Source organism: Anopheles aquasalis, chromosome 3 (genome assembly GCF_943734665.1).
Source record: "Anopheles aquasalis chromosome 3, idAnoAquaMG_Q_19, whole genome shotgun sequence".
Taxonomy (NCBI): Eukaryota; Metazoa; Arthropoda; class Insecta; order Diptera; family Culicidae; genus Anopheles; species Anopheles aquasalis.
Window position 1 is genome coordinate 39,565,964 of NC_064878.1, and position 25,600 is coordinate 39,591,563.

The 25,600-nt window shown below is 47.1% G+C and overlaps 2 protein-coding genes across 6 annotated transcripts in view; one reads left to right on the forward strand and one right to left on the reverse strand.

Annotated features, from left to right (window-relative positions):
* The window catches only part of LOC126578030 (sensory neuron membrane protein 2), a 26,795-nt gene continuing 1,195 nt past the window's right edge, over positions 1 to 25,600 (forward strand). Inside the window, exons 1-8 of one of the 5 annotated variants that reach the window (XM_050240204.1) lie at positions 1 to 86; positions 915 to 1,385; positions 13,958 to 14,115; positions 14,179 to 14,326; positions 15,899 to 16,033; positions 18,017 to 18,271; positions 18,343 to 18,572; positions 18,641 to 18,840. In XM_050240204.1, the coding sequence (XP_050096161.1) occupies positions 1,275 to 1,385; positions 13,958 to 14,115; positions 14,179 to 14,326; positions 15,899 to 16,033; positions 18,017 to 18,271; positions 18,343 to 18,572; positions 18,641 to 18,840 (1,237 nt within the window). In that variant the 5' untranslated portion in view covers positions 1 to 86; positions 915 to 1,274. Of the gene's footprint in view, positions 87 to 136; positions 154 to 914; positions 1,386 to 13,957; positions 14,116 to 14,178; positions 14,327 to 15,898; positions 16,034 to 18,016; positions 18,272 to 18,342; positions 18,573 to 18,640; positions 18,841 to 25,600 lie in introns of those variants that run through there. The other 4 variants (XM_050240205.1, XM_050240208.1, XM_050240207.1 and 1 more) reach the window with 4 other exon arrangements.
* Positions 20,602 to 23,822, reverse strand: LOC126578029 (uncharacterized). The gene has a single exon (XM_050240203.1). The coding sequence runs from the start codon at positions 23,667 to 23,669 to the stop codon at positions 20,703 to 20,705; it is 2,967 nt and encodes a 988-aa protein (XP_050096160.1). The 5' UTR covers positions 23,670 to 23,822; the 3' UTR covers positions 20,602 to 20,702.

A 25,600-nucleotide genomic window follows, 5' to 3' on the forward strand; every position in this document is an offset into this window, starting at 1 on the left:
ACGGACGCGGACCACGATTGACCTACAAATCCGCATCACGAGCAGCAGCAGCACACTGCGCTCCGAAGGTTCCTCTGAAAAGCCCGGTCCGTTGCTTCGATTTTTTCCAGCTTCTTTCTCAGTCGTGTGGTATGCGTGTGTATGGCAAACGGTGTAAGATCTAGGGCCCCTCGGTGAACACCTGCGCGATCGCCGTTTTTCATCGTGTGTCCAAAGTGTCCGATTATTACGATCAAAAGCATGTGTGCAGTGTGTGTTTCTCCGGGCCGGTTGTTTCTAACAAGCCTTCCCCCTCTGATTCTTCGTGTGATTTAAACCGCCCACAGCCCCGTGATTGAACGCTACATTCCTATCTCACGCGGCGGCAATATGAAGGAAGCAGCTTGTGGTCCTCTTGTGGCGCTTTGGTGTCCTTGCGCGCGCTAGTGTGTTTGTGTGTAATCGTGCGAACAACAGACGGCCGGTAGCGAGGAAATGTGCGACCGGAATTATTCATTAACGGAAAGCTGGACTGAACCGGACCGAACCGTGTCCTTGCCCCCGCGTTAAACACAACATCCGGCGACAATAGTCGCTCGCTCGCTCCGTCGAATCCGTTGTCGAATTGCATCGATTGCACAGTGACTCTCTCGATCAACAAAACCGAAGATCGCAAGATCGCTGAAATGGGACCGAAATGTGACCGAAGATAGCTTGCGACAGGCGCTGGCGCTTGTGCTGCATTCCATTTTTGGGGGGCCTCTCTTTTTTCAACGGTGAATGCGGTTCGTGCTGCAGGGACACGCGACTCTTGTACCGTTTTCCCCTGGTTGTCATTTGCATTAAAGGAATTTCGATTCGTTTCTGATTGAATGCTGGCCTTTTGCGTGTTTCTCTCGTGTTAATCAAATTGTTTTCCCCCGTTTTATTTCTAGCAGTGTCAAGTGAATAAAATGATGCGCTTGATGCGATCTGAGCACTGACTCTGTCTCAGGCTCCCCGCGAAAGGATTGTGCAATTCGTGAGCCCACAGTGCGTGCTGCTTGTGTTAAGCCCACTTCTCCTCCTCCTCCTACTAGTGTTTGTGTTGAAAGTAGTGTCGCCAGTCACTGGGCGATCCACGATCGCTCCTAGCTTGGCCAACACGCGGCGGCGTCGTGAAGTGGCGTTGTCGAAGAGTGAGAGTGAAGCGAGCGGTTTTCGCGGAGTGATATCTACTCTTTCGCGGCCACAGGGATTGCATCCAGCTCTGCGCGCGCGCGCGCGCACTGCATCCACGAGCAACGCTGCACAGGATGGTGCAATGCACGCTGATCTGGGCCGGTATCGGTGCGATGATGGCCGTATCCGGCGCACTGCTCGGCTGGGTCGTCTTTCCCCGGGCCGTGCACGAGAAAGTGATCGAGGTAAGTCGGGAGGTTGGCGTTCGGTGCAGCCGTTTGTCCATCGCTGCCAGTACAAAGATGGTTTGAAAGCTGCCACGCACAGAGTGAGGGCCAATCCGGAGAGTGTGACCTACATATCACCGAGTGAGTGTCGTTCTTCGTTGCGGTTATGATTCAACCTTGGCACATGCATCGATGAACCTGTTTCACAAAAGGCACGTTCCGTCGTGATTTCAACACCCTGCGGCATTCCGGGAGATGCTCTTCGATCGCTTTGCCTCGTCCGCTTCGTCATCATCATCACCGCGATCATCATCGTTTTTGAGGGGCCTTTTTATTCTTTCTTTTTTACTCTTCTCGTGTTGTCCCATTGGTACGGGGTGTCGAGTGACCGAAAAACTCCAACCGCTTAGCATAGATAATTTGCATAGCTCTTCGCTAGGCGGCAGCCCCTCGAAGAGCCATTAATATGCTCATTTTTGAACGACGATGTCATCATCATGCTCGGTGTTTCAAGCACCCGTTGTCGTTCCCGTTTGTTGGACGCGCGACACTCGGTTTCAGCGGTTGTGGAAAGCAACAAAAAAAAAAAAATAATAATAATTTTCCTGCCATCCACCCCCAGGCCAAATGAAAACAACCGCGCCCCCACCCCGGTGTGGCCTCGCTAGGCACCTGGCTTCCTGCTTTTGTTGTTGTCAAGCTGCCGGCTACATTCTGGTAGCCGTGGGCCTGCGCTTGTCACTTGACATCAGATACCAAAACACCACCGCTCGCCAGGGGGCCAGTGGTGGTCATTTCCGGCACGTACGTGCCCTGCACTGCAAAACAAGATCTACCAGGCACAGACCCGCCCCCGGAGGGTCCGAGGGCGTCCCTGGTCATCCCCGTTTCCAACCGTGAAATGACTATTAGCGGTGTGGAGTGGCCGGCCATGTGCCTCACGATCTCTTGATCTCTTTCTCGCTCGCTCCCGGTACTCCTACGCCACCTACGCGCGCACTGGGCTGCATCCACGGCTAAATGGTTCATTAGCGTACCGGTCGCAGCACCGTAGTTCGCTGTGGAGTATGATCGCTGGCTAAAGATAGTGTGCCGGGAGGATTTCAGGTTCGTATCGCACCGAAGCATTGAAATCTTTCGATCTGCCACGGCTGCTAATGATACGATCACGCACACACAAATGAAAATAGTGCATCTGAAGCGTTTACATAACGATGCCGCCGCATGTCACAAGATAGGTCGTCGATCCTTCGCCCGAAAACCGATCGAACGAGCAAAGAACCGCACTCGCTCATCGTGAGGTCGCTGGATCGAGACCATATTTTTTGGGGACAGTCACACATAAAGCCCTGGCACACTAAGAGGACAGAGAGAGCGAAGAAGATCTTCATACTGTCTGGTCAGCAGATTGCGCGATCGTGCGCGATTCACGAGAGCTTCCCGAGAGTGTTTAATTTGTGGCCCAGCTCGTGATCGACGCCACTGGAACTGGATGAGGCCCTGGAGAGAGGGCAGAGAGTCCACTAAGGCTCACGCGTGTGCGCGGTACCCTTTTGCCGTTCGGTGATTTGAAGAGGGCTCATCTGGTCTGGCCCGCTGACTGAACCGAAAAGCGGCTTTACGTAACGCCGACGTCATTCCCGGTCAATATTCAATTATTATGGCATCGATGACTGCGCGAAAGAGACTTCCACAATGCAACGAAAAACCCCCGCTTGTGTGTGGCTTCTGTAACACGCTGGCTCATGTTTTTGGGGGATGAGCAAAAAACGAAATTCACGTTTTTTTTTTACTGCTGCTACTTTATACCAAGCACAAGCACTAAAAATCAGGCCTTTCGCATCTTTGGCGACTTCAGCTTAAGCCGTTCTCTTCAGTGATGTGTACACTTTCAATTCTTACCAGCATACGCGTTGTATTCCAAGTGTTTGTACTGTACGGACGACGAACGCCATTTGGATTTCTATTTACTTAGCCGGCTTTCTTGTCCCGATCCCCCCCCTTCGTAAGGGAAGCGCGAAATATCACACAAGTAAACCGGGGATTCTTTTTTTTTTCTGCGTCTTTTTGTTCCACCTCGACATCCCGTTGCGTAACTATCAATGAGTCACGGGCGTGATCCCCGGGGAATAGGAGGAATGCTAGATCGCTTCTTGCCTTTGAATCGGATCGAATCTCTGGCGCTCATCCGCGTACATCAGTCACTAGCGCCGTTTCCCAGTTCGCAGTGAGAAGGTTTTCTCACTATAGAAAAGTTGTTTCTGAGATGGGACTTGGTTGGTTCTGGCATATAAGCGAGTCAATACAAATCGTCTTCCCCAGTCCCAACCGAGAAACAAGGGGCCAAGGCACCCAAGAACCAACTTTCGTGAAACCCGAACGCACCCCCCCCCCTTCGTGCGCTCTCGATGAACTACGCTGCGATTGGAGAAACAAATGAACTACGCTGCGATTGGTCGATGAGCCACCGCCATATGGCGGTGGCGTTTATTTTTCTATTTCTTTTTGCTGACGTCACACGTATATGACGTCGTCATTTTGTGACGTCATTTTTCTGCGTTGCTGTTGGTGGTGGTGGCGTCGTACTCTTCACTGCTTGAAGGCGTCGTTGTGGTGGCGTGATCCGGGCTGCGATCGAGAACTTTCCTGCTCGGCCTGATGTTGGGTGCGCGTACGTTGATCACAATGCTTGGGTACATGCAGAAAAGGAAGAAAAAAATCCAAAAGTGTTTAACCTTTTGCAGTGCACCTTACAACGCCAGCTTGGCTTACCTTGCGTGTGGATTATCGTCAACACCTTGGTAACACTTTTCTGCACTTGCACTTTGCCGCCAGCGTAGAGCGTGCGTCCCGGGACTTAGAAAATTTCCGACTGCCGCGATCGGGACTTTGTCGAATTTTGCTCGAGGTTGCTCCCTCTCTTTTTTCTATTCCTCTCCCTTTCGCGCTGCCGTCCGTCTTGAATACGCTCGCGTTCGCTTCGCCCTTCTGCCTTGTCGCGCTTCCCTCTCCGCGTAATTGAAACCCACAAGCTCGCGTTCGTTTTCGTTCGCGTTTCCCCCGCCGCAGCCGCGCTCCACAAGCTCACGCACGAAACCTCCTCCCCCCGCGGTTTCTTACGCTCTTTTCCCCGCTGCCTACGAGCCGTTTCATAGTGAGCGTCGCGCTCGCCTCTTCCTCGACCGCGTCGCAGGCAGAGGGGGCTTCTTTCTCAGCCGCCGCAGCCTTCATCCCGCTACGTCGCAGGCAGAGGGGTAAGCCGAGCGCTTCAAATTGCCAACTGGGTTGCGCTCGCCTGTCTTCCGCCTTTTGTTGCTGTTGACGTCAATGATGGCGATTGTCTCCAGTCACCCCTGTAAACCTTACCCTTGAACCCGATGGTTCCAGGTGATCATCGATCAGTCTCTAGACCGCGCAATGAGCTCACTTTGCGGGCAGATAATTGCTGTGGTCGAGATGTCACTTCCGCGTCAAAAGCGTAGTTTTTTTTTTTTTGAGAAAACTTTTTATCCTCAACTCACTGACCGGTTCCTCGAATGCTATCGAAGGTGATGCATTCCACGGAATAAAAGGATAACATTGTTCGCTGGTTCGCTACTTTCCGTCCGTTCTCTAGTTCAAGGCGAGCGGTGAGAGTCGTGAAATGATCTTCTAACGCTGCTTTATGACTCGCTCGCGAAGGAGTTTCTGTTTCCTCGAAAGTGTCCGGATACAAAGCAAACGGATTCAGCGAGTTTCTTCTTCGGGTTGAGCGCAGCGCGTTTGTCCCTTGCAATGGCGGCCAAAGTTCAAGTTCGCTTCCGCTCCAATACGCTGGTCTGTGGATGGTGTTTACTTTTTGCATGATTGCTGATTAACATCCTCACACTCACCTCAGCGCTAGGATCGGAACCAAGCAGTTCAAGATCAACGTCGTGACACATTATTTTACTGCCGATGTTTGTTTTTTTGTTTTTTGTTGTGTTCTGATGCATTTCTATTCTTCCCAGGAAACTGTAATTTGTCTCGTTGCTTCGCTTCAAAGTGCGCACCACAACTGTGTGACGTCTAAATAGAATGGCAGCAATTAAAGCGACGGCTTTATGACCACATCTCGGCCAAGTACGGGTCGTACGCCGGGCCTCGACCTTAACCTTGACAGAATCTATAAAGAATGGCACGTGGAGTGTACCTGTGGTGAACCGGAATGGAAATAATGATTGCTACTAAGGAGAGTGATTGTTGAGTTCGTTGTTTTTTGCATTTAACATGGAAATGTTGTTCCGTTTTGTTCTGAGTATTTTAAAGATTGTGGCTTTATTAGATTGTAGAGACAAATTGCGACTCTCTCAAAAAGGTTATTAGGTGACCTAAAAATCAATGATCAATCATCGCGATGGACGGGCAAATCCCTTTCCAAACAACGCAGAGTTTAAGCTGGGCTTTGATCGACTTCGACATTTTCTCCGGCGGGCCTCTGGGTGAACTCATTTCCAAACAAAAGACTTCACCCATTCAACACCCTTTTTGGGGGCCATTGACCTGGGTCGTGCGCTGGCCATATGCTAAGCCTATTTCAGCCAGCCAGCAACACCCAAACACCGCACCCAGTGCCCGGTACAGTTCGTGAATCATCGATCGTGTTTGTAGTTTATTTTCTTCCCGTTCCCGCCCCGTAAATGAAATAGTTCAACAACGCCTTGTGGTGGTGTGTTCGTAAGGTAGAGCTATGGCGAGATGCGAGGTGCGTTCGTTTCCGGCCTCGTCGACGATTGATTGTTGATGCCGCTAGATCAACAAAAGAAGGTGCCCTTGATGATCCGCGATCTGCCAGGCGCCAGCTGTTGGCTTGAAATGAAGGAAAGAAAATGTAGCAATTGAATGCAATGCGAAGCAAAATGCGGATATCAATCTAAACTCTGATTGCCTTTGTCTCTCTCTCTTCGCTCGCTGCTCAATCGCTGATGATGGGCGATTTATTCTTCCAGCTTGATAAATGATTGCGCAATCGAATGTCTTTGTCCGTTCATCATCAATTATCATTTGAATAAACTTGGCTAAAACTATGCTAATGTGCGAGGTGTTTGCATAAATTTTGCAATAACTCATCAAAAATGCGACAACGAAGCAAACAAAAGACTTCAACGCTGGACGACGCTTAACCCCGAAAGCAAAAGTGCAAGACACGAACCCTCCTTTCATTGCTTTCATTTTTTTCTCTCAATACGAAGAATGTTCAACAATGCTCCGTCGCATTAAAACTGTACTCCATGATTACCTCGGCGAGCTCAACCTCCTTCGAAAGGGTGCACGAAAAAAGGAAAAGTTGTTCTGCCACTATACCGGCATCGAGCGTCATCTGTGCATCGAGAGGGTCTTTCAGCAATACCTCCGAACCCGAGACACTCCTAGCATGCAGCAGAAAAAACCGAAAGTACACACAATGTACACCGAGAGGTGGTTCTGGGAGGACACAAATCAGGCTCGGTCGTTGCACAACTCGCGCGTCTGCGTCTGATCCGTCAGGTTCAATACACCTGCAACGACCCGCATGAATAAACGTGGGGAAAGAACTTGCTGGGTACCGCGGTTGCTTACTTAATTCTTGGCTGATTTCTGGCCACCACCGGCCATATATTGTCATTCCGCAGACGCATGGTGACGAAGCCAGAGATACACGCTTTACGCAAACCAAACCAGTATCTGCTCGGTACGATCTCGATCATCATGGTGGTCATCATCATCTGTGTGCGTCGTTATGGGATTGTGTCTCGGGGGGGGGGGGAGGTTTTCCCAACCCAAAAGTCAAAACCCCCGCGGCCACCATAATGATGTTTTGTTTATAAAAGCATCTTTGCATCGTGCGGGTTTGGCCTGCCGTTCCCTTCGTGCAGATCATCGCATCACAATTGACTATTAAAAGGAACGAGTTCGGTTCCAGCCGCTGGTACACTGTTTCCGCCATCGCGATCTGGCGGTGACCAAAAAGGAACGAATTGCGCCGTGCGCCGTACTGAAGAACTGAAACAAATTGAAATGACCTGAAATGGACGATTAAAAGCGATTTAGAAGGCGTCGCGCCGTTCCAGGATTTATGCATCAACGGTGTTGACCTCACCTCAGCCGCTGCACGCTTCGGATTCACACGAACCGGAGTCCCCTCTGTCCATTTGGGTTGCCAAAATGAAACAAACAAACGAACTACTGGTGCTGGTGCTGTTGTTGCAGTTGCTGAGCTTGCACAATACGATCGTCGTATATACTTTCCACGCGTTCGTCCGGTGCTGACCACCTGAACTGTGTGGTCGATTGTTTTATGGCGCTTCTGAACGTCGAGCCCACCGACGATGGTCAATTCTTTCGCATGACGCTTTGTGAGCCACCGTGTTCGAGTTCCTTTGCGATAAAACGTGAACGATCGCGCATTGGCGCAACGAAATCCAAAGTAGGGGGGCTTGGTTGGTTGGAGAGCCACCAGTGACGGACGTGACGGCGGCATTAGTGGTATCGATCACTCCACCAACGCGGTTCGAAGGTGGTGGTGCGTTATGCCTTTACCACCGTAAACCTTGACCGGTTTGCCCGTTGAGGAATACCAATTGGTTTTGACCGAGCCGGGCCGGGCCTGCGACATAAATTCAAAAGACTCACCGACGACGATCACGGTCAAACGGTGGTCACACATGTCGCCCTCAGCGCCTCAACGCGAGCATCGCTCTGCAACATTGCTGGCCTAATCGGTTTTGCGTGTGGCATCGCGTTTAGCATTTCGTTTCGATGCCAAATTCATGCATAATTTTTCAATATTTCCCCCCTTTCTTTTTCTACCTTTTCGTCAATGTTTTTTTTTTGAAAAAAAAAACAAACAGAGAGATAACGCCGATCGTAGCACTTGCATGCTTGTTTCAACTGATGGTGTGTTGCGTGTCAATCATTCTCGAGGATAAATCAACAACTCCAGGCGCTCGCGATCGATCATCGATGCGGATTCGTGGAACGGTTAACTTTCTATTCCACGACAAACAATCGCCAGAGTAGGAAGATCTGTTCCCGAGAGTTGTTGTTACGGGCGGCATACTAACCGGTTCGACTCAACCCACCGTAGATCAACAACCTTTCGACCACGGTGGTTGGAGTCCTTTGGTGCACATAACAGCAGAAAGGTGGAAGAAAAGGAATAAATTATTATGCGACCATGCGGCATTTGAATATCGCTAGCGATTGAGCCGCTTGAAAGCATGATCGAGCTCGGCTTTCTTTCTGCTTTCGATCGATCCATCGATCGTGTGCTGGTTGTGCATTCGAAACGAATATAAACACAGAAAGTGGATTGATACATTTTAAGTTTCTGTTGCAACAGGGAATATCCCCCAACGCGCAGGTGCTCTACGTTGTTGCTTTGTACCTTACATCACATCCTGTTCCGTGCCAGTTCGTGAGAAATCGAGATCATCTTGGAAGTGCATTCGAACAATTAGCCTAAGCTGTTGATCGTGCACAGTGCACAGTGCAGTGCAATGGATGAGATCATCCAGTACAGGAACTTTCCACGCCCAACAGTTTAAAACATTTTATAAATTGACCACTAATCTTCTAGTAACGCGTTGAACAGGCGTGGAAACCACACGCAGGCGAGTAGAATGGATAGCGATACCTTTGATGAAACGCATCGATGGATGCGGTAACCTCGCTCGCGATCGCTACCTCTTGTCGATCGGTCAATTATGTGCATATCAAATCATTTTACAAGCTAGTATCGATCCGTTACTCTACATATAACATTCGCTGGTGGGCGTATCCAATGTGGCACGTGCCAAATCCGTTGAAAAAGGGTCCCCAGTTCATGGTTTGATTGATTCCGTTCCCCGTTCCTTTGAAACCCGCAACGATTTGTCCTCTTTTATCGAAGAAAAGTTTGTTCGAAAAAAAAGAAAGCGTCACACAATGGCGCACAGGTAGCACGCTATTACGAGAGTTGCCAGTACACGGCACGGTAATGCTTTCATCGATTTATGCCCAGTTGGTCCGCTGAAGCTGCCACGGAACTGATGCTGGAAGCCAAGGAGATTCGCTTGCCTTTTGAGCACCGCAGCACCGTCACAAAAGAAGTACCGTGACCGTTGGTCCCGGGACTTGTCGTGAAGTCCGGCGTGAAGCGGATGCGAAGAAAGAAATAATGGCGCGAAAAACTCAACTTTCCTTAGGGGCCACAGTTGGTGCTGGCGCTAGGTGCCATTCCAGGAGTCCACAGAGTAGATTGGTTGATCGGCTGTGTTCCCGGCAGCATCAGGGGCGCTTCCTCACTACTTTCACAGCCGAAGGAAGCTGTCCGGGTGGTGGATGAAGAGAAGAGGAGCAAAGTGGTCAATTTCCCTGCTACCGTCCGCGGGCACTCGACTTTCCCAGCCGACGGGACTGGGCCGCGACTCACCACACTCTAAGCTGGCGCAATCGATGGCGCGTAACAACGTCCACCGCACCTTCGCGCCAACGGATGTGGTAACCGTGATGTGGTGTGGCGTGCCGTGGCGTTGGTTATCAGCCACGAGAAACACAGGAAACGAATCCGAAGAAGCAATAAGAGATGAGAGCAATGAAGTGCTCGTTTTCGTTTGCTAATCCCTTACCTTGTGATTGACAAATCGGAAGCTGGCCGTACAGAAAGGGGAGAAAGCCACCAATCGATCGTGCTCTATGTGGCAACTTTTTCATTAAAATCAGCAACAACGGAATGGCACAATAGTTTGGATTCGCGGGAACATAGTAAATGGCTTCAAGCATTCCCCTGTTGGGTTCGATGTTTTTACAAGATTCTTCGATAAATGACGCTACGAAACAGCACAAGAACCTGTTCCAAATAAACCGAAAATTCGAAAGTCGTTGTTGTCCCTGATTTATTTGGTAATTTTGAAAGTACCAAGCATCAACTACTGCATCGGGTCATCGGATACCAATGCCCTTCTCCCAGTGACAACCCAAAGAGGAGTCAAGTTTCATTTTATGTTCGGCTGTAACATTAAGACTGCAACGGTGTTAACTAATCATCATTCAAGTGCAGTACCGTCTTGTTCTCTCGCACAAGTCACCGATTAAATGTGTTTGAGATGAGAAGGTGTTTTTTTTTTCCAAAATGAAACAATTAATCGAAAAGTTTATAAATTCAATAGAAATAATTTTATTCTTCAATTTTTACCCATTAAAATCTTGTCAATTTATCTATGAGCCAGACATCTCCGTGTTGTATGGAACATGTTTACTGAACGAACGAACCAACACCCCAAGCAAAAAACCGTCAAACACGTTTTCGGTAGGATTCATCACGGTGATTTGTGCAAACAGCATTCTGTTATTTACCAGCAGTTAAGTGGCTGACCGCACTTCAATTGCGTAAAACGTTGTAATAGTCACCGGTCGAGCAGGAAGGGCGGGAACATCAATTTCCATACATTTTTTATGATCCATTCGATGAAGATAAAGTGTGGGCCGGAGAACAACTCTAGTGTCGAGTACTCGTGTGGAGTACCCGTGGTGGTACCGCGGTTACTAATGAAGATTACTTTCACGGCAAATGTGAGATTATTGTTAATTATATTTGAGCTCAGGGTGCATCAGCTCACGCAACTAGTTCCGCATTCAATATTCATGTGATTACACCCTGTACAAAGGATCACATCAGTGATAAGAATCTTATCTCCAGACAGCGTTTCCTAAACAAAAGGCGTGCTCAATCCGCTTGTGAATAATTGAAAGCGTTGGTTTTTTCGTGTTGTTGCTACCAAATGTTACTTCTAAGCGAATAACTGTTCTAGAAATTGCTTGAAAGGTAGCTGCGATTGTCTGGAATTTTCTCTCTAGTTAAATATTTAGTGTTAGATCGATTTCGGCACGGTTTTGATTATAAACGGATCAATCAAAGGGTTTGAAGGGAATTCCGCTATCAACATCATCTTTTGTATTCTATTAACTGTATTTTTTTGTATACTTTAATAGAACAGCCCATTATCGTTCTATTGGCTAGTCAAGAACACGTTTCGGAAGCCTTCCACAATCGCACGGAATGTATTTAGAGATTTTGCTTTAATGTTTTAGGTAATTAGCATTAGCGCTGACGTATCAAGCAGTGAGTTTTTGGATGAAAAATGCGAAAGTCCGCCAACTCCTTCCACCAAAAAACAGTGAAATTGAGCGGTCCGATTACATGACACAGTGTAAAAACTTAATTCTTAAAAATGTCTTGTGTTCCTTTGTAATCTAACAAACAAACAAGCTCTTGCACCTCATTTAAACGTTATGTTGAAACAGTGTTGTCCCTTTTCCGATTTCTTTCCCAAAATCTGGAACCATTTACATTTATTTGTTCCTAATATCACCATGAAATGAGTTTAAGTAAGACAATTCATCACAGCCTTGCGAGGTGAAGCGATTGTCGTCCCATAGCTTGACCCTCATACAACATTAATGTTTAACAGAGCAAATGTTTAGCATTTCTTTTCTAGTAGCAGCTCTTTTCTTCGCTCACTTTTATTCGGATACGGACCAGGCCACAGAAGTTTATTAGTGATAAAGCTGGCATATCCATAAAACTGCTGCTGTTACTGATTTCTCGATCTCGACCGACACCTCTTGAATGTCGCTCGATCCATCAACAAGACAAACTTCTGTTTTGTGGTGTGGAACCGTTATGTTAGCGGGCTTTAGGGATAGCATTTGCTCCACGAGCCGGTCTGTTCCTACCTCGGCTGGAGCTCCATCTTTGGCCACTAGGATACACGTGATCTCGCTTCATCTGGATGCCAGGGCAGGATACTCAACGCAATTAGCCAGCCGTGTGCTTTCGTGCTCCGATGAGGCGCATTTGAGACACGGGGACGTTCAATCTGTTGTCGAACAGTCACACAGTCGCACGCATTTTCGATTAATTTTCGAAAAAAAATGTCTATAAAAGAGGATGTTAAGACTTTCCTGGGTGAGAAAGGTAAAGAATTTTTCACGATGTTTTTTTCTCGCTCTCGCACCAAAGAGTGAGCGAGAAAGAACAATAATACGCCTGTATTTATGCACGTTTACTCACCTATCACGCCTGAAAGTATGTAATGTTAAAGTTTCTGTTTCACCCACTCTTTCGTGCGAGAGCGAGAAAAAACATCGGCAGAAAAACCGTTACCTTTCTTGAACTGGAAAGTCCTGAAATCCGCTTTATTGAAAATTTTCAGACTAAACAAAACAAACAAATGCTGTAGGCATTTCCCGCAGAAACAAGAAACAGGCTGTCCAAGGCTATCCAAATCCACAAATGGTACATCACTGAAAATATGCGGTTCTCTATTGGCTTGACTGCATCCATTGGACACTAGAGCTGTTCCTCCTAGAATAGTATCGTTCGATCTATATGCTCGACTTTAGCCAAAAATAGCGCTGAAGATTGAAAGGACCCCACTAGATCGAAGCAGTCTCCAGGTTGATCTGGATGATGATCTTCGATACCTTTCTAGGCTAGAATAGAGCTGTTCCCATCCTTAGAGCATCGATAACTAGAATATACTAGTTCGATTCCCATCAATAACCAAAGACATGCAGATATTCTAGACCAGTGGTGTCAAACTCGCGGCCCGCGGGCCGCATGTGGCTCGCCAAACTATTTTGTGCGGCCCGCGGCTACATCCGCGGAATATATTTTAGATGTATTTGGTCATTAATTGTATGATTTTTGTAATTTTTTTATGCGCAAGTTGGAATTAAAGATTTGTGTTACATCTACAATGACAATAACGTTCGAAAAATTGAATAAAGAAAAAAAATTCTCAACATTTCAACATTCAACATTGCTTTGCTGATATTGTCCTCTGCGGCCCGCGTGCCTATATGAGTTTGAGACCCCTGTTCTAGACCCTCATTTTCGCCACTTTGTACTATACGTTGGAGTGTTTTAGGATCTCTTTTTCTCACTGAATTATCAAACAAGCGATCGATTATGTTGCCATTGATAATCTTGCCGCGATTACTTTGCGACATGAACTTTCTTTACTTTTTCTTAATACTGAATGTCAAGTCCTTCTAGCTGTATAGTGTCGAACTAGTGAAATAGCAACATAATTCTCATAAAATTTGAATGATTGAACCTTTTATTTTTTCCATAAAAAATCATGAAACATCTCACTCGAAGCATTATAGAATTCTTCTCCACAACCTCTGTCATATTAGACGCACTGGTTGACCGTGTGGAAATATGTGAATCAACGCCACCACACAAAGCGCGACAGAGTCCTTCCCCAATTACCTCAACACGTTATTACGCTCGTCATGGCCGATAGACCATCGGTACCAGTAATCTAATCGATAACGATGCGACCTGCGGCTGGAAATGGTTTAATAGAGCGGCAACACGGAAAACTCTCATTTCCTCACCTCGTCGAAAGCGGTCAGGGTTAAAGAAATGCTTTCAGTGCGTACGGTGCGACCAGAACCACGTGGTGACCCGAATTGACCACGCACCAAACTTTAATAGAAAACAGAAACTAGCGGGAGGTTCTGATTTTTAACACATTTCCTTGACCTTATACATTTATTGATTAGCGTTCGTGTTTTTTCGTCGCTTTCTTCATTCGTTTCAGAACACCGAACTACGGCAAGGGACGGATCAGTTCAAGCGGTGGGAGGCCCTACCACAGCCGCTCGACTTCAAGGTCTACATATTCAACGTCACCAATCCGTACGAGGTGATGCAAGGTCGTCGGCCAAAGGTGGTCGAAGTGGGACCCTACATTTACTTGTGAGTACTACCCGTTATGATGATGAGCTCAGCATAGCCATGCTAACGCATTATCCTTCACAGTCAATATCGCCAAAAGGATAATATCCGATTTAGCCGGGACCGGTCGAAGGTTCACTTTAGCCAGCAACAGATCTACGTGTTCGATGCCGAATCGTCCTACCCGTTGACAGAGAACGACGAACTGACGGTTTTGAACATGCACATGAACGTAAGTGCCACGCAAGAGGACAGCAAACCTCGCCCTAACTAACCCAAACGCAAAGCAAAGCGCATTCGCGGTCAACCGTCAATCCGCTCTTATCCGATCGCGTATCCGTTACACAAATGACATTCTGTACAAAGCAGTAACCGGAGAGGGACGAGATTCGCTGTATAAAGAGTAGAACGATGTACTGATTGACTTAATGACTGACTGACCGAATGACCAGCTTCCAGGCAGCTACCGCGAATAACTCAATGCGAACCTCTCACTCCACCAAAAAGGGACACATACACAACTTTTATGGGAAACTTTCTTTTGACTCATCACACATACACACTCACACATACACACATACGTGCATTGGAAATGTAGACGAAGCTTAACCGAATTGGATCTTAATCCTTCATCCCTTTTCCCCAAAATCCCATGAACCACCAAACAACAACTCGTACACTATTTCCCGTTTCTTGGAACAGCAACTGTGCTACCAAGTTCTTTGGTATACTTCACGAAGCGATCTCTCACTTTCTATCTCTTTTTGTCTCCTTTTCTCTCTCTCTCTCTCTCTCTCTCTCTCTCTTGCTCTCTCTCTCTCTACTTCTTATCAGCATAAGGGGGGCTTCGTTAATTTCAGGCTAAAAAGTCTTATTTTTGACGATTTTTCATAACGTAACCATTCAATTTTATTTTTTAAATCGAATGGCATATTAAACGTCAACTTTTGAAGAATATTCAGTTTTATTTTTAGGAAAATTTATTAAAAACTTCATCCATGGCATCACATTTATGACGGTGACGGATTGATCAATGATAAAACCGGGTTCGTCGCTTAAGTCTTAAGAGGCATGTCTTTTGATTCGCACCAAAGACGGTACTCATCGCAGCTGAGCGATGGGTCATCAGAAAAATACAAATCACTATTCTTTCGATAGATTATAAGTTTATCCAAGTAGCCCCGTTGAGTTTTTGTTGAATTTCCTACTTTTCGATTTTTGGCTGATTTTTGTAGGTGAAAAAGTTATGCTTTTCGTCATTTTGCCTAAAAACACGATTTTTCAAGATTTCTTTAAAAAAAACTATCAACAATTTTTATGAAATTTCGAAAGTGCTACCTGGTAAAGAGTGTACAAATTATGTGTTAAAAATTTCAAATCAATCGGTCCTGTAGTTTTTACGGTACAATGGGCACCGACTATGAAAACGTTGGTTTTGGGAAACGCTCTTCAAAGTAGCGAGCTGCATGGAGCCTTGTATGAAACACGGATTTTCAAAAATCTGTATCTTTGCCAGTTTTTCCTCGATTGATCCAAAACTTTTACACAATACTCTTGAAAGGATAAGCATGCAGGCGAAAATGTTAAAATATGTGTGACATAAAAAACCGAAGCCCCCCTTAAAATACTTGTTCCTCTTCGCCGTCTCTCGTATCCTGTTCACTTACTTTCAAATGATTTACTTGTCGTGTTCGTGCTCTTAATCTTTCTCTGTTTTTCTCTGTCACCTCTGATCTTTACTCTCCACTCTGCCCACTCTGTGTCGGTCACTGTCTGAAACTGTCAATCCTTCTTCTGTTTTCAGAGCATTTTACAAATTATCGATAACCAAGCAAAGGAAACGATCACCAATTTTCGTTCCGACGTGAACAACACGCTCGAGAAAATCCCGGTTGTGCGAGTCATTAAACGGATCATCGAGCGCACCACGCCGATCCAAGTAATAATAAACCAGATCCTCCGTAGCGCGATCCTCCTTAAGGGATCGACCCTTCACCCTCCGTGATTTGCGCCATCGTGACGCCATTTCTCACTACTATCACAAACCTCCGCTCCGCTCATAAACATCACAGCTCATTGCAGCATTGCATTTAAACGGCATGGAGCAGTGCGATGATAATGAGACACCCTATCGACTGGCGTGTGTCTCATTCTTTTGCTTGTTTTGAGCTCCGTATTAGTTGTTTTTTAAAATTATCATTAATTTGCGAGTGCGAGTAGTGGCTTCACGATTAGCTTAACAAATAGCCATAGGACCGGCCAGAGGACGAAGGTGTGCTACCACGTGTTAGTTGGTCCCCGGAGTTTGGTTCTTCTGTTCTTTTCCCCTTCCTTTCGTTTCATTCTTTCAACTCTTTCCTTTTTTCGTTTCCTAATTTCTTACTGCTCTCTCCATGCTCCATTAAATCATTCTTTCATCGTCATCGTAAAACTTGGGGGGTTTCGTACTGTTTGCGGTATCATTATGTGATCATTCGGGGAGGTAAAATCATGGAACCACCTCATGGATGCACTTTCATGCCATGTCATCTCTTCGTTTTGTTGGCTTCCAGTGCTCATCAAGTGTCTATCTGTGTTTGGTGTTCTGTGTGGCGAGTTTGTGTGTTTTGTGTGGCCTTTCATGTGTGCATAATTCATCGCGATTCGTAGCTGGTGGCGGTCTGTATTGGTTGCGTATTCCTAGTCCTTTTCCTGATCCATTCCATTTTATTCCATTCCCGATCAATCTCGTCACTGCTTGGTGCCATCATGATGCATTCTCATTGCGATCTTTGGTGTGTTTCATTTGCAACAAAACATTCCCCTACATCCAACAATCGGCACCATATATTCGACCAATACCATTCAACCACCGGACGAACTTGTGATGAACGGCCACGGCTCGCAATACACCGGCCGTTGACCAACCATTCAACATTCATTTTTTTCTTAGGCTTAACTGTCTTAAGATTACCAGTCTTCTGTCGTGTATTTTTTTTTTTAAGCGATCCCCATCGTGTGGTTCTGGAAATGGAATTTTATTTTTAAACCACCCAAGCCACCATTCCACGATCTTCCTGTGCCTTCTCCGTAAAGTGGGTTGGCGAGAGGAATTATAAATGGAACGCTGGCAGTTCTCGTTCAGTAAATGTCAAGCAGAGAATGGCGCCAGGTGTCGGGTTGGGCGCAGGAATAAGTCGCAAAACTCGTTTCGGAAGGCTCAGAGTGTGCACAGCGATTCATCGCACTGCGGCGCAGAGCATAAAAAGTGGCTAATGGCGTTCCTTTGCATGCCACAGATACCGGGGCAACTGAGGTTATCGTGCGAAGGAAAGGATCATTCGAAGGTTGTTTTCCCGTCGAGTTACTGTTCGTCCGCTCATCACTTCACGATCGCATTACACCCATTACACTTCCATTTCCCTTCAATTTCGTAGCAGCCTCATATTGTCATCCATCTATCGCCCAGTGTACGAGTACCGATCCGTATCCCGATTCCTATGCTCCTAAATCCTTTTTGATCCTTTCACCCTTAGACTTAAGACCGTTGCTGGTAGACCATCAGTTCCGGTTAATTCACTCAATTAATTCACTAATCTATTATAATAGACAAACTATTAAGTAACATTCTTGAACCAATGCTCAGGATTGAAAACTAATCAAAGGATAGTGCACTAACAATTGTAACAGTTTGTGAATAATCGATCGGCTGCACGCATCACCATAACTCATTCCATCCATGCCATCCATAAATCATCGCCATTATCGCGCCCATTCTGATTCATGTTTACCATTCTATCATTCGAATTGTTTGATTTTATTTTTCTTCAATTTTCTCTCCTGCACGCCACTACCGGTACCGATTGTTGCAAAACCCTTTGGACCGTTTTCGTTTGATATTTTGGTGTTCCAATTGTGTTTCGATCGCGACTGCCTTTTGTAGTCTATTTTGCAAATCGCTGAAGACGAAACGTACGATAGTTTGCGACTGATCAACGTCGAGCTGAACCGCATTTTCGGGCGACCGGATACGATGTTCCTGCGGACGACACCGAAGCAGTTCCTGTTTGATGGTGTACCGTTCTGCGTGAACGTGATCGGTATTGCGAAAGCCATCTGTAAGGAGATCGAGAAGCGAAATACCAAAACGATCCGTACCATGCCGGATGGCAGCTTGCGGTTTTCTTTCTTCAGCCATGTAAGTAACAACGAGTAAGGTGCAACCGGCGTGGTCCTTTATTCATGGTTTATTCTGTTTTTGGTTTTTAGAAAAATATGACCGATGATGGCATGTTCACCATCAACACGGGCATTAAGGATCCAGCCCGTACACAGATGATCGAGCTGTGGAATGGAAGGACTTCGCTGGACGTGTGGAATAACCGAAGCACTGGACCATCGTCACGTTGCAACAAAATCCACGGAACCGATGGTTCGGGATATCCTCCGTTCCGTAAGGAAGTCGACAGAATGACCATCTTTAGCACGGATATATGCCGGTTAGTAAATAGCTCCCGCCAAGATTAAAACGGTGATTAAAATGTGAATCTCACTCGCTTCACTACAGGACGGTTGACATTAAACTGGCGGGCACTTCGTCATACGAGGGCATTCCCGCGCTCCGGTACGAGATCGACAACAATTTTGTGAACGAAATTGGCCCCGAGTACGGCAACGATTGTTACTGCGTAAACAAAATTCCAAAATCGATCGTCAAATCCAACGGTTGCCTGTACCGGGGTGCGCTCGATCTATCCAACTGCTTCGGTGAGTAGAGTGTGAAATAGCGTGTAGCTTTTTCCAGGGGTTTATTGCGGTCATCGATCACGCGAACAGCCAGTTTGCAGATCGTAAACTATGCTAACGATGCGCAGATAATCCTGATTGAGCTGTTACGCGATCGGATGATCGCTCTCGATCCTCATCCTGAGAACGTTTTGTTTTGGACAAAGCCTCGCCTTAAGTTTTTGGGATCAACCGCTGCTTGCGAAGGTGCGAAACAATGCCCTTCTGGCCTGCCAACAAAGAAACTGCTGTATGTGATGTGGACGATGTAGATGAGCATACGATGAGCGTCGGGTGCTAATGAGTCCGGACCGATAAGCCCCGGCCCCAGTGGAAACCTGTGAAACTGGTTAACTGCCCTGTACTGTTCTAACGGGTTTTACCTGTACTAAACAGATGTTTTATGGGTTTATAAGCAACATTAGCGCAACAGCAAACAAGATAAGACGTCAATCGGGTGATCATGTGGCCAGGCTCGTCCCTCAGCTTGATCGACACCTGCAACTTACGTTCCTAAGTTGTCCTATGGGGGCGGGAATAGAGCGGGAAGATCGATAAGAAACCGCCGCGCCGCACTCACTGAGCTGTGACTCACTAATCTGATTGCAATCAAAGAATCGCTTCTCTCACGCATCTCGACTCACTCGGCCGGCTGGGCGGCCTGCCGGGACGGTCTTTAATGCGCCATTAACTATGGCCGTGGGAGTGGAACTGCGTAACACAACGCAACCCGAAAGCTGCCGGTGGCTTTGTTTATCGAAAACGTAAGTGTTTGTTGTGCAAATAGGTTCCCAACGGGCCTGAGCATCTTAGCCACCGTCGCGGGAGTAATGCGGGATGTTATTAATGGTCCCCTTGGGTTAGCTTGATCGATACGCGCCGCGACGCGACTAAATGTCAAAGGTTACTGCGACCGATCTCGTATCAGATGATGCCGATGGAGAAGATTATGGTTGAATCGCAAAGCTTTGGGTTCCATCTTGATGGATAATTTCAGTATTTCGATGCCAACATTATCTTTTAACCACATACTGCTCGACAACGAGACTGTTTCAGTTTGTTCAAATGCCAAACCGGCTGCCGTTCCGCCGTAATGTGAGATGAGACATTTGGTAACGATCAGATGCTTCGTTGTAGCGTTGTAGTCATGGTATGTTTGGGAAAGGGAATTCCCACAAACTTCCCAAGAATATTCGGCACCGAAAGAAGCCATAATATGCAAATAATTTGTCGAACGTGAAGCAGAAGTGCTTGGAATACTTTTGAGAAGACTAATGGCAGTGTGATTCGATTGGTTACTACTTTGGATACTGTTGATTTATCGTTTATAAATAGATATTTAAAGTAACATGGTATCTATTTCCATTTCATCCCTATGATTTCATTCTATTTGGAGTGAGTGAGGGTTTCTGAGGGCTATTTCCATAATTAATGCTTATTTCTATCTCCACAAAACCATCATCAAATCGATATGATAAAGAATCTTAAGGTATCAGAAACCATGTACGAATACGTTTACGATGTTGTGATTATACTTTTACAGAGTTTGTGTTGGTCTAATGTAACGAATCATAGCCCTTATCGCGACTTATACAATTCCATAAGTTGCCACGAAAGTTGTAGCTTAGAATTAATTGTTGTTCCTTGAACAAGAAAAGAGAAGCTCAAAGCTCGCATTGATCGCGAGATTTCTCAAGGCACCGTGTTGGCAATCAGTAACCTCTCCTGTAGCAAACCAACAACAAAATCGTGAGCAAAAAGTTGGTTGTTATAGGAAGTACTTGATAATACTTTTATTAGAAACCTTCCTTAAGAATACAAACCCTTGGATGGAACCCCTTTCCTTACGCACCCTGAAACCATCGTTTAAAGTCCTCTCGATAGCGAGTAGTCGTCGTCGCCGATGCTGTTGGTGGTGGCAGTGTCGCGGTGTTCGTGGCGGTGGCACTTGTGCTGCTCTCCGCCGCTCGAAGACGCGAGGCAAATGGTTTGAAGGTGTACACCGGCTTGGCAGTGGTGATGGTCGGTCGCCGACCAAAGTGATGAAGATAGAACTCGTACAAACTCGTAGTCGACTTGGCCATCTTACTAGCAGCAGCAGTGGTAGTGGTAGGTGGTATCGTTGTCGTTTCCGATTGCTTTCGGGTGCTCATTTCCGGCATTTTGGTGCTGATCGTCCACCAACGAGTGGTGGTGGTTCGTGTTCGAGCTGTAGTCGGCGCTGTGCGTCGTTGCGACGTTGTGGAAGGAGTACTTGTCCATGACCTTGCCGTGGTAGTAACGGTACGTTGGTTCGTCGTTCGATCGGTCGCGATTCTGGTGGTCAGTGGTGGCTCCTCATCGACGATGGTGGTGGTGGTGGTGGTGGCGGTGGTTGTGGTCTCCGGGAAGCATCCTTCAATGTAGTGATCCGAACGACCCTTACAGTACGGTCGATAGACGGCCCAGGCATTGAAACCATCGCCAGACAGTCGCGTATGCTCCTCGTAGATCGTTCGCATACACTCGATATCATCCGTCAGATCATTATCCTCCAGATCGGAGCACGCCAGCCCACAAACCCATCCTTTCCCCGGTGGTGAGCACCAGTAGATGTCACTAATCTGGAACAGTCCATGATCCTCGCTACCATCTGCATTCAGTCGACCAATCGCCGAAACGTTGTAGTTCGATTCTCGGTGCGCGATGCAAACCCAGGTGGCGATCTGATCGTACGGCATTCCATGGCGATAGTACAGTTCCTGGGCCAACTCACACCGCTGGTAGATCTTTCCCCTGGGCCCATTCTTTGGAGCCTTCATTGGCCGTCGCGTGGTTGGTGGTGTTGGTATGATTGCGTTTTCACCTTCTTCAAAGCAACCCTCGAGCAGCGTACCCGCTCGCCCCTTACAATACGGTTGATAAACGGCCCAAGCATTATATCCATCGCCCGAAATGCGCTGATGCTCCTCAAAAATGTGACGCATACAGGCCAAATCATCCGTCAGATCACCATCACGGAGCTGCTCGCACGTAACACCACAAACCCACCCCCGTCCCGGTGGAGAACACCAGTACTCATCACTTAGCTGGAACATCCCATGATACTGGACACCATCGGAACCATACCCGATGGCAGACGAGTTGTAGTTCGATTGGTACTTGGCAATACACAACCAGGTAGCCGCTTCCTCGAGTGGCAGTCCTTGACGCAGGTGCAACTCTTGCGCCAGCTCACAGCGTTCAAACACCCGACCACCGGGCAGCCGCGAGTCTCGTCCACCCTGTCCGATCGATGGTGCCGTAATCGCCGGGCGAGGCAGCAGCGTTGCCGGGGATCCGTCACCGAAACAGCCCCTTGTAAACTCCTCCGCACGGTCCGGGTCCGTGCAGTACGGTTTGTAGACGGACCAGGCAGTGAAGCCATCGCCCGAAAGCCGCTGATGCTCATCGTAGATCGTCCGAACACACCGCACATCATCGGTGATGTCGGAGTCCTTCAGTGCGTCACAGGAAACACCGCAAGCCCATCCTTGACCCGGTGGTGAACACCAGTAAATGTCACTGATCTGGAACAGCCCATGATCACCACTACCGTCCGCATTCAATCTGCCCTCGGCGGACGTATTAAACCGACTCTCGTGGTACGCGATGCACACCCAGGTCGCGATTTGTTCCCGTGGGAAGTGGAACTTGTGAAGGAGATCGTTGGCCAGCTCACACCGATCGTACACCTTGCCAACGGCGTTGTGTTCTGGTGTGCGTGATCTTGTTGGTGGTGCGGTCACAGGAGCGACAATGCCAGGACGTGGTCTCAAGGCCGTTGTGGGATGTTGCTCCTGAGCGGTGAAGCAATTGTGGATGAAACTTTCCTCCCGGCCAGCACAATACGGTCGATATACGGTCCAGGCGGTGAATCCATCACCCGAAAGCCGTTGATGCTCTTCGTAGATCATCCGAATGCACTGGATATCGTCCTCGATGTCGCTATCCCGCATTGCTTCACAAGTGACTCGGCATGCTTTCGCCGCTGGTTTCCCGGTGTCCGTGGAACACCAGTAGATATCGCTGATCTGGAACAGTCCATGATCTCCACTACCGTCTGCGTTCAATCTACCCTCAGCGGACGTGTTGAAGCGACTCTCGTGATACGCGATGCACACCCAGGTCGCTATTTGTTCCATCGGCATTCGATGCCGATCGCGCAGCTCCAAGGCCAGCTCGCAGCGCTCGTACACCTTACCGGCAGTCGGTGGCGCAAGGACAAGGTTAGCTGCTGCCTTCTTTCCCTTGGCACGCTTACGCTTGAAGTACGCCTGCACCCGCACTACCTCCTCGTTCAGACAGTCCGCGTAGGGGACGGTTCTGCGCCACGCGTGGTCCTCTCCCCGGCAGGCCGTCTTGTGGATTGGCCAGGCAGCGAACCCATCTCCCAGCTCGCGAGCGTACGCAGCGTGAATCTTGAGCATACACTCGATATCATCGTCCAGCTCGTCGTCTAGCAGGGTGTCACAATTAGCGAGACCACAGATCGAACCGTACCGAGTGCAGGCGTATCGATCGCTGATCTGAAACAGTCCATAGTAACCGCTGCCACCGAAACGCTTGAAGCGCAGATTGGCAGCCGATCGGTTGTAACCGGAACCGTGCTCTGCGATGCACAACCAATCCCCTATCTGCTCCTCCGGGACATGCTGGAGTGTTAGCTCCCGGGCTACCTCACAACGGGACAGTGGTTGAGTGGCGACAACGACGCTAGCAACGAACCAGACGATCCCGACGAAGATCGCCTGCAGCACCGGAACCATCGGTGTCGAGCGGTACACAAGCATCAAAACAGAGAAACGTTTTGCGAATCACTCATGGTTTCGTGGGATGGAAAAAAGGCAAACCACAATCAACCAGCACCACCACTACTACCACGGAACACGCACCACAGGTGAGGGAAGCGATCGGATCTCGATCTCGTGATCACGACCGGCAAAGACGGCCGCGCAGCAACAACTGAACGAAACGCCAGCCATCAATCGCGATGCTCTGCAGCGATGCTTTTGTTCGGTCCGGAGTCGCACACTTCGTGTCTGATCTCGCGTCGGATGCTCTACGATCGGAGTCGACGACGCAGTCCAGTCCGCATGACGCCATCGATTTTGGGGCGCGATCCTTCCGGCGTGGTGAGAGATTTCGGTGCCAAGCCGTGATGATACGGTGATACCTCTTGCTTCTCAATGATCATCGGCGGACCGCCTTGGGGGACGAATGCAACCAGTAGCGGTGAGGCGTGATTAATGCCACCCGTCGGTGCCGGGGAGTGTGTCGGTTGGCAGTATTTATGTCACGATTTTGAGCATCGGTAACCCTTCTCGGACGGTGACTCACGACACAGGGGACAAATAACGGGTTAATGATGGGGATAAATCAGTGTGAGAGACATCTTGTTTTGGTTCCATTAGTTCCACTCAGGCATTTGATGGTTCTTTTCGAACTGTTTCTAGGGCTGATAAACGATCGATTGAATGGCGTGACAATGGCGCCACATCTACTCGTGGAGACCATTGATTTTGAGTGTGTGGTATCGGGGCTATTAAACTTTGTGTTTGAATAGTGCCAATACACTGGCACCTGGGTAGTTAATCACTCAGCATCAACATTATCAGCTTAAAATGCGGTTAGATGATGAGCTTTTATGAGTTCTATCGAGTGAAGACTGTTTGCAAACGTGGGAACCGAAAATTTATTTGACGCTACTAAAAGAACACACCACAAAGTGGATTAAAAAGGCAATATTTTTCGTTTCGATGATTCGTTCCTTTTCCATTTTTTAAACATATTTTCTGAATGATGTTAAAGTATTTAACAGAGTTTTTTTTTCTCGTGAGTGGTAAATCATTCCACGAGTAATTTATGGGCTTCTTCTAATTAATGATCGAGAACAGACAGAGCGGAAAAGGATATTATTTAGATGGAGTTTAAGCATTAATGACATATACCGTATGCATAAACATTTTATCTAAACCTGCAGTCAAAAATCGTTTTCGCTGTTTTCCATCCAACCATACGAAAAGTAAATAATAGCACATCAATAGCTTTGCTCTGTATTGTTCTGTTCTTTATTTTTCTTTTACATGTTTCAAAAAATACACAGTAAAATCATATTTCAAACATACCCTATTTTTACATGTTTCAAAAATATCTTATGAAGAAATAAAAGAAAAACAGTCGAGCAAGGTACGAAAACAACACGGGAAAAACTTTAACCACCTCAATGTATTGTATTGTATTATATTGCCTTCAATTTAAAGTAATCAAATAATCGTATTTTCTCTCAATTTGAACATTGCATTTGAGTTCTCTAATGATATGCGCATCTTTTGCCAAAAGTATTGTTTTAGTTGACTGTTGGATGGAAAACATTCAAATCGATTATTTGAGGCAGATATGGATAATCTCTTTTACGTGTAACTTGTGAAAGTAACCAGGAACATCAGTAGATATCTTTCGACATACGAATGTTAGATCGGATTGTAATTTTCAATTATTAATAATTAATAATTTTTGTATTCCTGATACGAAACAGAAAGTCAGCGACATAGAAATACGTTATTTTAGTTGATTGACAAGGCTATTGGAAAAAAAAACTATTAAAAGCACATGAATATGAACTCTGCACTTAATGAAGTGTGCTGCCATGAATCGAACAATTTCAACTCAACGTCGAAGCCTTTACGGCCACCGCATGGGATTAGAACTTGTAGTTGAGCTG

Coding starts and splice junctions, on each gene's coding strand:
- LOC126578029 (XM_050240203.1), bottom strand. CDS start 23,669: ATGCTTGTGTACCGCTCGACACCGATGGTTCCGGTGCTGCAGGCGATC.